Consider the following 16445-nt stretch of genomic DNA (forward strand, 5'->3'; position numbering starts at 1 on the left):
AGGAAAGTAATATTAAGTGAACTAAGTAAAGTTATAAGCTGAACGATTCTAGAACAGAAAATGAATGTAATGATGCTAGTATAGAATTGATTAATTCAGAAATGATATGCAGACATAGATGTTAAAAATATAGGAATAGATCGTGCATACAATCAACTCAACATATTAGTAGTAGAATTTTATTTACATAGAATCATGTAAAACCCAAGTAGGGTTTTCAAATAAAATCATCATTCACTCTATGCTAGTTTAATATTATTTCATTTAATTCGAATTCTAATATCACAGAGATGGTGACTCCTCAATTGAGGATCCAGTAGGCTATCAGCATCATTTCATTTCAATTGTGTAATAAACTTTTCATGGAAATAAGTATCATGAAAAAGAAATCTACTGACTTGTGATGGCTTAGAAATTAACTACAATAAATTTTTTATCAGTGTAATATATTTCTGATAGATTCTAAAGGAACTGATAACAAAAGTTATGTAGATTATTCATATGCTAAAATTTGCTATCATTGATAATTTATTCGAATAGTCACATTCCATCATAATCCAAATTAAATCATCATAAGATGTATGGGACTTCATATAATTCACTCTAGAAATCATCTCGCAAGTAGAATACGGTATTGAATATGTTGATGGTATCAGAAATGATGTGACCGAAAAAAATTGATTCAGAAAATGGTTTTAGTTGTTTTTAAGCGGTCATTGATTAAGCAAGAATTGGTACAGAAACAAGTGAAATTTGACACGAATTCAGTTGAATACGGATTAATGTAAGTATTTTCAACAAACCTTCTCACAGTTGAAGATATGAGACTTCATTTCTTCAACAGTTTCAGAGATAAGACTGCAATCAGGACACTTGATGTAACCATAAATTTCTTTGGATACATCCCATGAGTAAATAATAACTTTACTAATTTCTGATTTTTCATTAATTATGGAAAATAATTCTTCATCGGGTTCTTTTGATCTGAAATCATAAAATCTTGAATTGTTAAGGAGTCTGAGAATTGGTTAAAATTAGCGACTAATTACAATATTTATAAATTAAAATGGTGACAATCAAATGGGAATAATCATTTAATGGAATCATACATCACTATAGCCAAAGCTTTCATCTCCCCCTAATTGGAACAGTGCTATCAGATATTTTTCAAGTTTTCAACACAATCAAGAACAGAAAAATGTGAATTATTTAGTTTAGAGCATACAAGTCCAATTAAACTGTTGAAATTGTCAAAATTTTTATTACATTCAATCAACATTTTTATTATATTTAATTTTTTTTAATTCGAAAAATAGTTCACATTTTCACGTTCACTGCAGTAATAACATATATTACTGATATATGAATTTGGATGTTATTTATATTTAGAATAGAAAATATAACTCCAAAGTGGTATCGTCTGCCTTGGTGTGAAGACATCAGCAACAGAGACTGACTGAGTGAGCAGTACTCAACCGAACCGTCTTCTAATGTTCTAATCCATCACTGGATTACTCTATTCCAGGACATAGACTCAACCTAGACGAACCCTCAGCTCGCATTTTGTAATGGACTCTTTGCTTAGTCTACAGATGTCCTCAAGATCAAGGTCAACGAATGATCTTCACAACGTCACTTGATACATTTCTGTTTTAAATTTAAATTGTATCACAATTAATTGGACTTGCAAATGAATTAATTTATTACAAAATATTCCTGAATATACTTTGCTACTGACTATTGTCGATTTGTATGATTGCTTCAAATTACACTAGAATTATCTTGGTATGGTAGATCTTGCATTTTTCTAAGGAGCGTTATTCACCGCATATTTATCTACTGTGAGTTCCACGTTATAATGGCAGTAAAGAAAGATAGGAAAACAACGTTGCCGATGCTCAGTCTTATCAATGCCTTCTATAGACGGTAGCTGATACAGGTTTATTGATGTAATATTAACTGTTCATTCTCGTTTAAAATAATAAATTATATTTTATTAAGCAATAAATTATATTTTTCATAATCGATTTTCATAATAATTAAGATGAAATATTTTGTAAATTGTTAAAAGACAATCTAGCAACAAAGCAAAGCGAGAAAGAGATAGCGCTATCCGCTTTGTTGAATGATAGACAAGGATAGCAATAACATTGCTAATCAAACACTGACATTATAACGTAGATCTCACTATAATTTTCCTTATTTTGTAAGCACTATCCTTCATGTATTGTTAGTATTTGAATGTTCAATTGTGGGAATGGTAAGACTGTTTTATGCAGTTGTACATTTATTGATTGAATGATTCATGTGTTAATTAAATTAATTATCTGAGAAGTCTTGCCGTCTTTAAAGAATAATCACCAAGGTATGATTTTTTCAACATGTATAGCTTATAATCAAAGCGGTTAAACGCATAGAAATATTTACGATAAGTTTTTCCCGAAATGAATGTATATGATAAAATATTAAAAAAGCATTGATATAATGTAATACACAACAGATAAACTACAAACTCTGGCTGACGGGACTTAGGGAATCAAGTTTAAAATGTATAATTGAATACATTGTAATGAGTTTTGTTTCATTTGAAAAGTATAATATTTGTATTTATAATGTTTTAATTTCAAAGTTTTTAACAAAAATCTTTATTTATTTTACCTATAATTTACTATCATCCATTTGGATGTTCTTGGATATTGGAAAATTACTACAGAATGTAAAAACATGAATGCCAATTTAAAACCGTTCAAATTTCTCTTGAATGAAATAAATTGTTTTTTTTTTTATTATGAAGAGAAAATTGATTTCTCATCATCGCTCTGTAATACAAAATTCTTTCAAGTTGGCCATACCTTTTTGTATCAATGTTGTGGACATTTCTGCTGGCTGTGGACGTACTGTGTCCATGGAAACGCAAAATGTGCTCCTCCAATTTGTCAGCATGCTCTGTCAGACCTTTGCAATAAACACATTCGTATGGTGCCTGGAACACCTCCTATTTAAATGAGAATAAAACAATGATTTGAACCAGACTCAGCAGAGTATTTATTGTGTATATTGATAGCGATAATTGTTCAAGTGATTGGGAACTAATCTTCATGATTAAATGTAGCAATAGTGCTTGAGCAACTCAAAACAATTGGTTACAATTTTCTATAACTGTTTATCGGCTTGTCATGGCAAAATCATACAATTTTTATGGTACTCTTGTGATCACTCTCCTCTGAGATTCATCAATAAAATGAATATTATGAACTCGACTATATCAAAATATAATCAGTGGAGATTTGCTGAATACAACTCAAGAGAGTTGCGTTTGATTAACCAATAAGGAATCATAAAATAAAAAATTGTACTTACCCCTTTACAAGTATTATAATGATTTTTTATTTCTACTATGTTGAAGGCCATGAATTTGCAATTTTGAAAGGAGCATGGCACGAAGCCATCCTTTTCCAAGTGAATGGTCCATGTTTTTACATGAACCCTACTGTATCCTCTCTTCCGGTAATAAGTTTCTTTACCACTAGCCATCGCCGTCTGTAATTTTGAAAGAATATTTTACTATTTTACAGATTATTCACACATGATATTTATCATAAATATTGTCATTCTTTTATTCAGAATATGTTTATAAGAATTGATTTAACTGAGTTCATCCAATAACTTTACTCAATATTTTTGTTTGTAGATGAAAGCGTTTTCATTCATTAATTTCTATCTATCTACCTATACATTTCATATCCGTGTTATTCATATCTTACATAAATCATAGCTAGTACATTTCATATGTAATCATCTCATCTCAGATATGGCATCGTCGCTTGGGGCATCAACTTCAATAGCTAGCCTTGATAGAATATTGCACATACAGAAAAGAGCCATCCGAACAATCCTTAAAAAGGATTGTACAATACAACATCCTGTCTGTTATATCTCTATTTATAATGCAAACAATAGTAGAGGTTCTGAAGACAGATCCTATGTTGAGATGCGAACCATGTGTATGCACACACCACCCGAAATAGGAGAATTACTGATCTACCACAGCATCGTATCACAAAAACCTCCATCCTACACTGGAGCTTTTTTCTTTAATCTGCTGCCGAATTGAGTTATTTGCTGCCTCAAGAATAAAGCTACTGAAAAGACATTCTCACGAAGCCTCAAGAACTACCTCACCACAAAAGTAAACCCCACTACTCAATATCTGACTATATTGAGAAACATACGCCTGGACGCCTGGGCTAACCCTAACCAGCAGCCGAACCATTAATCAACACTACCAAGATGAGTAGTGACATCAAACGTCTTCAACGCATTCATTATGTCTTATTCAAACTCAAGCATTAAATTAATAATCAATTTTTAATAAGTAAAAGTAAGTATTAAAGGTGATTATGAGTCAAGGGCATCAGAAAAAGTTTACAACTTGACTAATATTAATTTATGAAAGAGAATATGGATAATGATCATCATCCTATTGAACTTATTGAATATCAGAATCCAATTGTACAGAGAAAACTAGATAACAGAGAAAATTGTATTAGAGGGCTGTGAAGACTTGAAGTAGCTTAAATACACTTTTTACGAGTTTTGTATCAATCACAAAATGAAAATAATGAAATAACAATATCTCATAATGAAATATGAACATGATTAAATATGAGTGATAATTATAAAACTAATAGCCCGTAATTCATTGGGTTGGAACATCAGTGGTGTCACTGTATACAACCAATAAGAGACCCAGTGGTGTCCAGTCTGATGTCACAAAGACTGGTTTCCTGACACCAAAACCTGGTATACCTTCTAGTTAGGCCTAATAAGAACTATCAACTAGAGACTCGCCTAGACACTAGATGTGCCAGCCTTGAGTCCTTATGTAATAACGGTTCTAAATATATCATTCTTTTACATTTCAACCTAAGCTAACTTAATCATTTTACTTCATGTTATTTTGCCATTTCGAAAATAAGTTATATTTATCTTTCATTGATGGTCTAACTTTCAAATTACTAATAAGACAGTTTCAAGAGTATGACATTCATTGATTTTGTGTCTCATCGTGCTGATAGTGTGTACATAGGTGGTGATTTCAATAATCATCTGAACTCTGATGATATAAAGGTGAACAGACTTCAAAATGTTTTGAAAATGTTCAATTTATTCTGGAACTTCCTTGAACCCACAAGAGGACCTTACTCTTTGGATGCAGTTGCAACAAATAATAGCCCTGACAAGTTCACTGCCAAGGTTGTAAACCCAATGCTGGTGGATGTGGTTCATGGACCCAAGAGAGATGTAGATTGTCCAGAGTGGATGTCCAAATACAGGTTTCATGTGAGGAGAGTGTTAGATGATAACGTGGAAGTGTTAAGGCAGCGCCTTTCTGATGTGAATTGAGATTTTCTTTGCATCATGACAACATTAGCTGAGGACAGATTCAACATTTTCTACAAAAAATTGTTAGAGTCTATAACCAATCCCGCCCAGCCGTGTCCTCCACGCCAGTTATTCAGCATAGAGTCAACAGGAAAAATAAAGCCAAGCACCAGAATGGTATACTCCAGAGTTAATGAGGTTCAAACTGCTTGTTACCGTGCTGTATGCGTCCTATAGGGAAAATCCATTGTTGCAGGGTGTGTAATACAGGAACTACCTTAGAGCCAAGCAGATCTACAAAGAAGAGATTGGCAGGGCAAAAAAGAGTCTAATAGTAGTTACATTGAGAGATCTGATAATCCTACAAAGGCAGCGTGGAATCTCATCAATGACTCCAACAAGTCCCAACCAAAAGTAAGATGTAATAAGAGTCCTGATGAGGTCAATGAGGCATTTCTGAGGTCTGTGGCTGAGATAGTGGAGGTGATTCCACCTCAACTATTGCTCCAGCTTTCCTGATACCTGAGACTCCTAATAAAATTGAGAAATTTTGTTTGCTGAATGAGAGTAGCTGTTCATTATCATCATGAACTTCAAGACTACCTACAGTCAGGATTTCTATGGCATATCCACATAAATCCTGAAAAAAGTGGCAGATATACTGGCTGGCCCACTTCTACTGCTAGTGAATGCATGTCTGTCTGAGAGTGTCTAAAACGGTGCCAGTTTTCAAGAAGGGCTGTCCTGATGATATTGGTAATTTTCGTCCAGTCTCCATTGTGCAAACACTTGGGAAGATCATTGAGACTGCTATGTAGAGAGAGATGACCAAGTTCCTCGAATGCAACAATCTGCTTGGAGACATGTAGCACGGATTCAGAAGGGGGAGGATTAACAATGCTTTTGAAGAGCAGGGATCAAATTGACCTTGTTCTATGTGACTTATCAAAGGCATTCGACTGTGTCTCCCATGAGGTTCTGCTCAGAAAGTTGAAAAGGTACGGTTTTCAGGGCAGAGCATGGGGTATGGTTGTTGATTAACTTTGTAACAGACAGTAGGTTGTATCAATCATGGGCGCTACTTCAGATAGAGCAGGAGTACTACACGGTGTACCCCAGGGCTCAGTTTTTGGGCCACTGTTATTCCTGATAATAATAAATGACCTTCATCTGCGGAGCTCCAGCCTGCTTTTTGCGGATGATACTACCATCTTGGCACAGGGCAAGGGGCCAGAGGAAGTTAAGCTGAAGGCTCACGAGCTTTTTGAAGAGGCAAAGTGTTGGTTTTGCACAAATAAGCTCAAGTTGAATGAGAGCAAAACCAAAGAGATGCTGTGTACACTGGCCAGAGCAGAGGTTGTCAGTGCTGCTCCTGTCACCTTGCTTGGTTTCAGCATGGACACCAAATTGTCGTGGGAGCCTCACATCATCAGAGTCTTTAGAAAATTTTCTAGAGTGGTCTAACTGCTCCGTAATATGAGAGGACTTCTGAGTGCCCATAGACTGCTGATGCTGTTTAATGCTGTGTTCAGCTGTTATATCCAGTACGGTATTCCATACTTGTGTGGGGTCATTCTGCTCATGCTAAGGACATTCTCCTGCTTCAAAGGCACTTCATGTGATGACTTATAGCAAGTTTGATGCTCACTGCCAGACCATATTTCAACGTCTGGGCATCCACAATGTGTATGGACTTTACATACTAGCATCACTCTTGCATGTCAAAAACACCAGTCTACGTTCTCAAGAAGAGAGGAAGTGCACTCCTACAATACTCGGGGGAAGACCAACTAGGATTTTCCACGCCGTTGACTGTCTAAGATCAGGGATTGTTTTTCGGTGCTATCGATCAAGATGTTTAACTGCCTGCCACACTCAGTGAAGGGGCGCTCACCTACGGCGTTCAAGAACACCCTATCAAGCTCATTTGGAGGAGCTTTTATTCTTTAGAGGATTTTTTCAATGATGAATATGCTGGTCTGTGAGGCCGTCATCTATGTGTAAAATAAAGTTTTAATTTTTGACATAATCTGTCCGGGGAAGCCTGGTCATTGATCACGATACGGTATTGGACATATGACATGGCTGCTGATGTAGGCTAAAGGATACACTACAGTTTAAATTCTTCAAATTTGAGAAAATTTCAATGATATTAATCTTTGAACAAGGACAAAATCTATAGCCTACAGTATATATATTTTGAGCTCTTTTTACCAACAGACTTGTGGCTATGAAATAATTGCTTTATAATTTTCGTTGTTAAGGAGTTAGGGATAGCCAGTAAAGAAGCATGTAGCTCAGTCAAAAGAAAGCTAGTGAGTGTGAAGTAACTTATCAAGCAAGTTTTCACAATTTTTAAAAAATAAAAAAGCTTGACTTATGATTTGAATGTCTATATCAACGTTAAAATAGGTAATAACAGCATCAGTTACATATAAATGTATAAATAGTCTTACTATATCTATCTTCCTGTAACAAGAAAGACCATGTGGTTTGAAACTGGATTAAAGCCAGGAAATTAAATCTAACCACTTATAAATATATTATTTGAAATATTGCCAAAATTTTATTTCTGAGTCTCACAATAAAATTTATTTTTTTATGAGTTTTGGCCTTTAGGCTTACGAATGGTGTGAAGAAAGTTCATGTACTAACCTATAAATTGGATGGAGAATGTTCTTCGAAAACAAATCCAAGACCAAGGATCTAAGAAGACGGAGCGCCGCGAATTACATAGCTGATTTGAAAAAATATGATCTAATTAGAAATATTTTAATTAAATCATAACAAAGTAATACTAATTAGCATTACTTTAAATCTGAAAAGTATTCCCATTTTCAACAGCTGTTGCTGTTCTATCTAACTCAAAACACTCTAGCACATGCCGTTATGATCCGAGTGAATTGCCAATGTCTAATTAATGTTGACAAATTAATTTATGTTACAAACATACAGATTTGTTAGAGGAAGAAACTTTTGTTCGTATAAAAAATTAAAATTCAAATCACCTTCTTGCTTGTCGAATAATATTTCTTCTGAATGGCATTAGCATGATGGCAATTTTGATGAAAACTATTCTCAAAACATGCTATTTGAACTCAACCAATGTATCTGGAAACAAATTTCTGTTATATAATTTGACCATTTTAATAATAATTTACTTGTGTTATTAGAATTTTATATTTTCCATTTTTGGACCTTTTATGAGTAGTATTTCGATGCTTTGTATTCATCTCATCTTTTCATATTATTTTTTTTTTTAAATTATTGTATTTTTCCATATTATCATTTTGTACCTTATTACCATATGTAATAGGATAAATATTACCATTTGTACCTTATTTCTTTTTATGATTTTTTATAAGTTTTCTATAATATTATATTTTAAGATTTTGCATTTTCTTGTAAAGGAGACATGTTTGGGGAAACCCGTTGTCTCCATTGTAAATGAATAAATAAATAAATATAATTCATTTTAAAATGTTTTGAAACGAAAATTTGAAAACAGAGCCATAGGTGAGCATTTTGTCAGAGTTTATAAATCTTCAACAATGCATCTTATAATGTATGCTTATCATAGGTTTGTAGAGCATTATATTCTCTTAAACTCTGTTGAAGAGCTATAAGCCCTAATAGAGCAAAAAAATTGAATGGAACCCTGTTATTAAAACAATTTCACACTATCAAGGACGAATATCTCGAATGCTGTTGAAACAAAAATTGTAGAGAATTTATCAAGCTTTATTTTTTGATTGCTGGTCATGTCGATTGAACGTATTTTTCCAAGATATAATCATGTAGGCAAAAACATTGAAAAATTCAACTTTAACCCTTTGACTTCTTATCGTTAGGACAAAGAGTAGAGATACGGACTTTTGATAAATATGTTCACCTCCTTACTAACCTAAGCAGAACTGCTGGGTCAAATAATGTCTTCCAAACTTTTTCCTCTATAGCCTCCTTTATGCATTATTCATTTATTAATAATTTATTATCGATTTTGGAATTTGTAAGTGGGAATTTTGTTGAGTTGTCTAAACGTCTGTCTTGAGTGTCTTGAGCGCTTTACTGTGAACAAAATCCGGGAGGCAGGCAGAAGCTCATGAATATAGTTCCACTACGCATGTGTATTACGATGCTGTATTTGCTGTAGATTTCCATTTTCGATAGTCGATAATCAGAAACTCGATCTGCATAAATTCAGCTGTACATTAATTATTTTCTGATATATAAAAATCTTTAAATTTTTTATATGCTGAATAATTCTAATAATGATGGCTCTCAATAATCCTTTCAATAAATATAGGAATAAAACTATAATTTTTTTGAAAATTCTACTCGTTATGAATCATCAGTATGAATTTTTTGCTAATACAAAAATTAAGTAGTGGTATCCACGGCACTAATCTTACTGAACAGAATACTGACCGAATGAAAACTAGTAAAATGTCAGTTCACACTTCACAGACAGCAGACACTTTGTTGATCTATTCTTCTTTAGCTCTTGATTTGTAATCAGTGTACAATTGTCAGTTAGTTGATGATAAGTGTGTTGTGTTTGTGTATGTGAATAATACTTGTTCTGGGCGTAATTCTTTTTTCATTACTCCTTTTGGTTAAATTACTAGTGTATAATTAATCCTATTATTAGTAGGTACTGAAGAGAACTTTTTTATGGAGTGTTACAAGCAATGAATAGATTACCTTGTAAGTATATTATTCTTGATTCATACTATACAATAATAGGCCCTATGACTAATCTAGCCTATAAAAAGTGTTGTGTTTTGGTACTTGTAACAAAGACATTGTTAGAAACAAGATCTAATTCTCTCTTTATGGGAGGCAGATTGCTGTTTTCAAGGGTCGAATAGTTCATTTCTAAATAACCTTTACTATCTACACTTGGAAAGAAAGAATAACTATGACTAACACTAATTGATTATCCAAGTAATGAAAGCGCAGTACGCACCAATAATAAACGTCTTATTTTAATCATTAAGTTATATGAAATTTTTTGATAAAATATTTTTATTCACAGCTTATAAGCATTTTATTCGTTTTGTTTGTATTCAAAAGTTTTGCATAGTTTTTTGAATCATCAATGATTCATAACACTGAATGAGTAACAAGCCTTTAGTATTTTATAGTTAAATTTAATTGAACGCCGGCTACCCGGATTTAAACTTATGAATTTATTTTTCTCTTTAATTTAAATAAGCAATTGACGCGTATTAGCTTATTTTTTCTTTTAAAAACAATGTTATACTAACATAAACATTCATTTTATATAGGTTAGGTATACTTGATTGGTGGAAAACTAAACAACTAGAGCAACTGTGAAAAACTTATTTCATTGTGACACTAAGACACTACCAATAACTATACCCTGGGGCAAATTAGTGGTGTAATACCCCGAAACAAAATCTATATTAGACTAGTAATAATTATAAAAAATGCACTTGCTTTAAGGTTGTAAAATCTACAAAAAATAAACATTACGAGGTACTATTACTTTGAAATTGCTTTATTTGTAGGCCTAATGTTTTCAATTCTCATAATCAAAAGTGATACTTGGTAAAATCCCTTTACCTATTCAAAGCATTTGATTGTGATTTTGATTTTCTTTAATCTTGTTCAAACTAGGCAATTCCTGACAGCCATTTGGCAGGTGTTTGGGAAATATCAACTGAATTTGAGTTTTTTGGGGGATATCAAATAAGAACGGCATGAAAATGAAGGAAATGAGCATATTACTAATAATACGGTGTCAGAATGTAAAGAAAGATTTTATGAAAGTCTGGTGATTTTTTTTTCATTTTTCAATTTGTTTTAAACTTATTTAACCTATTGTTAATAATTTATCAATTGATTATTTTTCACCAAAACAAATGCTTAAACTACAGTTAATTAAAATGAAAAAATAATCAAAGATGAAAAAGGAATAAAAGAAGTTGGCCTAATGCTTGCTAGTCAATGGCTCTGTCAATATATACACTTTAAAAATAGAAATCACACATAAATGTTGATGTAGGCTACCGTAAGTTATCAAATTGCTACATCCAGGTCACTGAGCCACTCTAAAGCATCCCTTGTTAGAAGGTGATCAGGCCTGTGGCTCCTGGTGGGATGCTATAGGTTGAGCACTTATCAGTAATGTGGTGGATGGCTTGAATCTGAAAACAATCGCAAAACTCGGTATCTGCAAGACCTCATTTTTACATGGATGCCCCTGCCCTGCTGCTGCCAGTCCTGAACCTATTGAGCCTTACCCACGCTTATGTAGGGAGTGAAAAATCTACTGGGAGTACCCCTACCTTGTCTTCAACCCCATTTGACTCACATCGCTCTTGCCACAAATCTGAAATGTGTTAGCTGTTCATTCTCAAACTCAACCATAGAGGTCTTCTTGAATTCAATACTGATAGAAGTGAATGCCAATGATTAAGAAAGTTTACCTTTAGCCTATAGGCTGAAACACCATAAGTAAACTTTATTAGAAAAAAGTAGTACAACATAAAATGGGGCATACATTGTCCCAAACACTCAATTGAAACCAATGGGAATATCTCAACAGCACGAAAATGATAAATGATCTGAAGAGCATTATGGATGAGTAAGAATCACAAATGTTAAAAATTTTTGGGCTGTCAATGGAGAAAACATTATGTTACAATATATTATAATTGTATGGGAAAATGGGGATTATATAATAGGGAAACAAGTACAATATGTTTGCTTTCGGCAGTTTCTTTCTATTATAGTAGTAATAGAATTCAATATATACAATATTACAGTTCTCTAATATATATTTATATTTTTTGTCTCTTTTCTGTTTAGGGCTACTAGTAATATAAATAGAAATACAAATCAAGTGAAAATCACTTGAAAATGGCATGAATGTCCGAAAAAAGTTGTGATAAAATAATTCAAAAAAGGGTACTGAGACTTGTATTTAATATAAAAACACTTCACATATTTTAAAGTTTTTAATAAATGGGTACTAAAAGTTTTGATATTGTTTTTATTCTATTTATATATAGTTTTTTGAAATTGTTTCTCCAGTAAATTGATGCTGTTAACAGCGCAAATATATTATAATATAGTTACGGTAGTGAGATTCTTTTCAAACTATCAGCATTCCTCATGAATTGAATGCAGACAGTTTGTAGTAGTGGCGAACTCTCACTCAATAGTAGTGAGACTAATTACTATTGAGGGTAATAATTATTACTCTCTTATTTAAACTATTGAGAATTATTCTCAATAGATGTTTAAATAACTAGTAGTTCAGGAACAGTAGACCTCACGCAGTTTTCTCATTCACAAGTACCTGGTGTCACCTATTCACCGTTTTCTCCAGATATCTGTGTAGTGCATACAATGAATAAAAGTTTAGTGCGTGCACTTGTCAGCTGATTGATTATGAATAATTCTATAGTCTGATTAATCCTATCTTCAGAGTAGATGATGATAATATACAGGGTGTTTCAGAAATAGTGTCGAGAATTTTAGGGTATTGTACCTGGATGCTAGGAGACTACAAATGTCATATTTGAAGTGTCCAAAACTCAGCGGTTATCCTTATAGCTGCCATTTTGTTTTTTTCACTTAAAAATTTTTATCTCAAGAACGAAATGTTGTATTGATCTGAAATTTGGCATGAATATTTATGCTATAAAGACTCAACTATAAAAAATAAAAAAAAATTTTTCGTTGAAATTTTCAAAATGGCGGCCATTTTAAATTTTTGATGGCGAATATCTCGAAAACCGTCCATTTTACAGAAAATTTACAAGAGACAAAAAAGTTAGCAAATTGTTTCACGATTCCAATGATACCTAATTTATTAAGATTGGTCGAAGAATAACAGAGAAATTAATTTTTTTCGTACTGCATGCATGACCACTTTTCACCATTTAAAGATCAATATTAATTTTTTTCATAATTTCATGAAAACCGTTCTTATTACAGAATATACAAGAATAACTTTCCTCCAAATTTTATTTTACATTGAAAAATATTAATTTCACTCAAATCGGTTCACTGATACTAATGCAGCAATTGCTCAAAATGCCGTCCTTCAACTTGATTACACAGTCTGCACCTTTCAATCATGGACCGTCGAACTGCTATAAAAGCATTTTCATCATCTTGAATGGCACCTGCTGCAGCAACCACTCTTGCCACAAGGTCTTCTTCGTTTTCTACTGGCGTGCTGTAAACAAGGTCTTTCATATGGCCCAGAAAAAAAAATCTAAAGGGTTGAGGTCAGGTGAACGTGCGGGCCACGGTACTGGTCCACCCCGCCCAATCCACCGCTGACGATAGGTCATGTTCAGAAAGTCCGTAACAACATTTCCGAAATGAGCAGGGGCACCATCATGTTGAAACCAAATATTATATCTGTTTGCAAGAGGCACATCTTCCAAAAGTTCTGGTAGTATGTCTCTTAAAAAAGTAATGTACGTGGGAGAATTCAGACGATTAGGAAGAATGTATGGTCCAATCACGCGATTACCTAAGATACCCGTCCAAACATTCAGCGAAAATCTATGCTGATAACCACGCACTTTGACCTCATGAGGATTGTCTAAGGCCCAGACGTGACTGTTGCGAGAGTTGAAGATTCCTTCTCTTGTAAAGCTGGACTCATCGGTAAATAACACATTTTCTAGAAAATTTGGTTGGATAATGTCTTGCTGAAGAAACCAACGGGCACAGTTTACTCTTGGCTCATAGTCGCGCTCAACCAATGAGTGAACTTTTTGAAAGCGGAAGGGGTGAAGTCTTTCCTTGTTTAGTACACGCCACACAGAAGAAGCACTTGAATTGATTTGCTTTGCAACTGCTCTCGTACTCGTTCTAGGATTGAAATCGAATTTCTGCAATACTTCCTCTTCAAAAGCAACATTTCTAACTGCTCGAGGCCTACCAGCAATTACCCTGTTCCGTTCAAATGAACCAACTTCTCTCAGCCGATTGTGAGTTCTTGTGAACACCTTGTCGGAAGGGAGACGGCGGTTTGGAAATGCAGCTGCATACATTCTTCTTGCTTCGGTCGCATTGCCAAGAGCTGCTCCATACATGAAGTGAATATCGGTGTACTCCAGCGAACTAAATTCCATTACAATAATTAAATATTTGTGTAGAAGCAACGTAAGAAAATATTGAAACTGGAAATTTAAGATAGAAATAAGACCTAGGAAACTTGAGACTAAGAAATAGGAAGCACTACATCTGGTTCTTTACTTTAAATGAAACAACAATACTTTTACAAGACAAACATTATCATCTGAAAACCATTGTAAAATCATCTGTTTGCTCATATGGAGCCATACCGAGTTTCAAAGCTTCATCTTAAATACATCTGGAATTAAAAAATTAATATTGATCTTTAAATGGTGAAAAGTGGTCATGCATGCAGTACGAAAAAAATTAATTTCTCTGTTATTCTTCGACCAATCTTAATAAATTAGGTATCATTGGAATCGTGAAAAAATTTGCTAACTTTTTTGTCTCTTGTAAATTTTCTGTAAAATGGACGGTTTTCGAGATATTCGCCATCAAAAATTTAAAATGGCCGCCATTTTGAAAAATTTCAACGAAAAATTTTTTTTTATTTTTTATAGTTGAGTCTTTATAGCATAAATATTCATGCCAAATTTCAGATCAATACAACATTTCGTTCTTGAGATAAAAATTTTTAAGTGAAAAAAACAAAATGGCAGCTATAAGGATAACCGCTGAGTTTTGGACAATTCAAATATGACATTTGTAGTCTCCTAGCATCCAGGTACAATACCCTAAAATTCTCGACACTACTTCTGAAACACCCTGTATATATATATATATTTTACCATAATTATGAATCACCCTATATATATATATATATATATATATATATATATATATATATATATATATATATAGGGTGATTCATAATTATGGTAAAATATTTCAATACGTGATAGCAGAGGTACAAATAAGAAAAAAAGTTCATATAACATATATCCATAAACGCTTCATTAGCGAGCTATACAGGTGAAAGATTTCGCCCGGAATACAGTTCCTCTGGTGAAATACACCGATACTGAATTGTTTGGGGACTAGTTTTTGCAAAACTTATGCTGGATTCATATGGAAAAACATGTGAAAAATTGAATAAAACTAGTCTGGAACCTGTAGTGTGAGTAGTTTTTGAGAAAAAAGTTGAAATATGCAAAAAATCTTATTAGAAAAACACAGGCTTCTACGTTTGATGCCCAATAACTTTCTTTAATGACCAGTAAACAAATAATTTTTCGCAATAAAAATTGTAGAGAATTTAATTCTGAAAAGAATTATGTAAGCTGTGTAAACTAAATTTGAATAAAAGTTGGATAAAATGTATTCTGATGTAGTACATTACATCACAAAAATTTGCTGTTTTATGAGGAGAGAACTAATAACTCATAAGTTGTAGCTGATTGCAAATAAAATATTCGGTTTTTATGAAACATTTTTTTTTTATATGAAAGTAGCATATCTAAATGACATTAAACTTATACCAAAAGACTAATAGATTATGCCATTAAGCCTGGGAGGAAGCTCGAACAGAAGTAGATGATCTCCTATGATTCCTGCCTAAATGTTTACTGAAAACTGATGTGGAAGATTAGGATTCATGGCATGAGGATTCTCAGCTGCCCAAATATGTTTGTTGTGGACGTTAACGATAGCTGTTCTTGTGAAGTGTGCCTCGTCGGTAAATAAAACTGTTGTTGAAAAGTTTGGGTAAACAATTTTTACTAAAAACCATCGGCAAATACCAGCACGGGGAATACAGTCTCGTGGCAATAGAGTATGAACTTTCTGGAGGTGGTATGGATGTAATTGTTGCTATTTTAGTATCCTCCAAAAAATAATAGATTGATTGACATTAAACTGCACTGACAATTCTCTTGTGCTCTTCTCTGGATGTTCATAAATTTCATTAAGAACTTGTTCTAACTCAACAGTCATAGAAGATCGGGGTCTGCCTGCATAAATGTGCTCTTTGGATATCAAAGAATCTGTTTCAG

General features: G+C 33.3%; 2 protein-coding genes across 5 annotated transcripts in view; one reads left to right on the plus strand and one right to left on the minus strand.

Annotated features, from left to right (window-relative positions):
- The window catches only part of LOC111050416, a 70056-nt gene extending 61796 nt beyond the window's left edge, over window positions 1-8260 (minus strand). The window contains exons 1-4 of the mRNA XM_039435704.1: window positions 8041-8260; window positions 3361-3540; window positions 2853-2995; window positions 804-984 (exon numbers count right to left, since the gene is read on the minus strand). Coding sequence (XP_039291638.1) covers window positions 804-984; window positions 2853-2995; window positions 3361-3534 — 498 coding nt within the window. The 5' untranslated portion in view covers window positions 3535-3540; window positions 8041-8260. The remainder of the gene's footprint in view (window positions 1-803; window positions 985-2852; window positions 2996-3360; window positions 3541-8040) is intronic.
- A 1123-nt stretch (window positions 8261-9383) lies between these two features.
- LOC111046462 (transmembrane and coiled-coil domains protein 2) overlaps window positions 9384-16445 on the plus strand; it is a 66008-nt gene continuing 58946 nt past the window's right edge. For all 4 annotated transcript variants that reach the window (XM_039439431.1, XM_039439437.1, XM_039439417.1 and 1 more), the window contains exon 1: window positions 9384-10092. The gene's annotated coding sequence lies outside the window, so the exon portion shown is untranslated. The remainder of the gene's footprint in view (window positions 10093-16445) is intronic.

The sequence above is a fragment of the Nilaparvata lugens genome, chromosome 1, assembly GCF_014356525.2.
Source record: "Nilaparvata lugens isolate BPH chromosome 1, ASM1435652v1, whole genome shotgun sequence".
Taxonomy (NCBI): domain Eukaryota; kingdom Metazoa; phylum Arthropoda; class Insecta; order Hemiptera; family Delphacidae; genus Nilaparvata; species Nilaparvata lugens.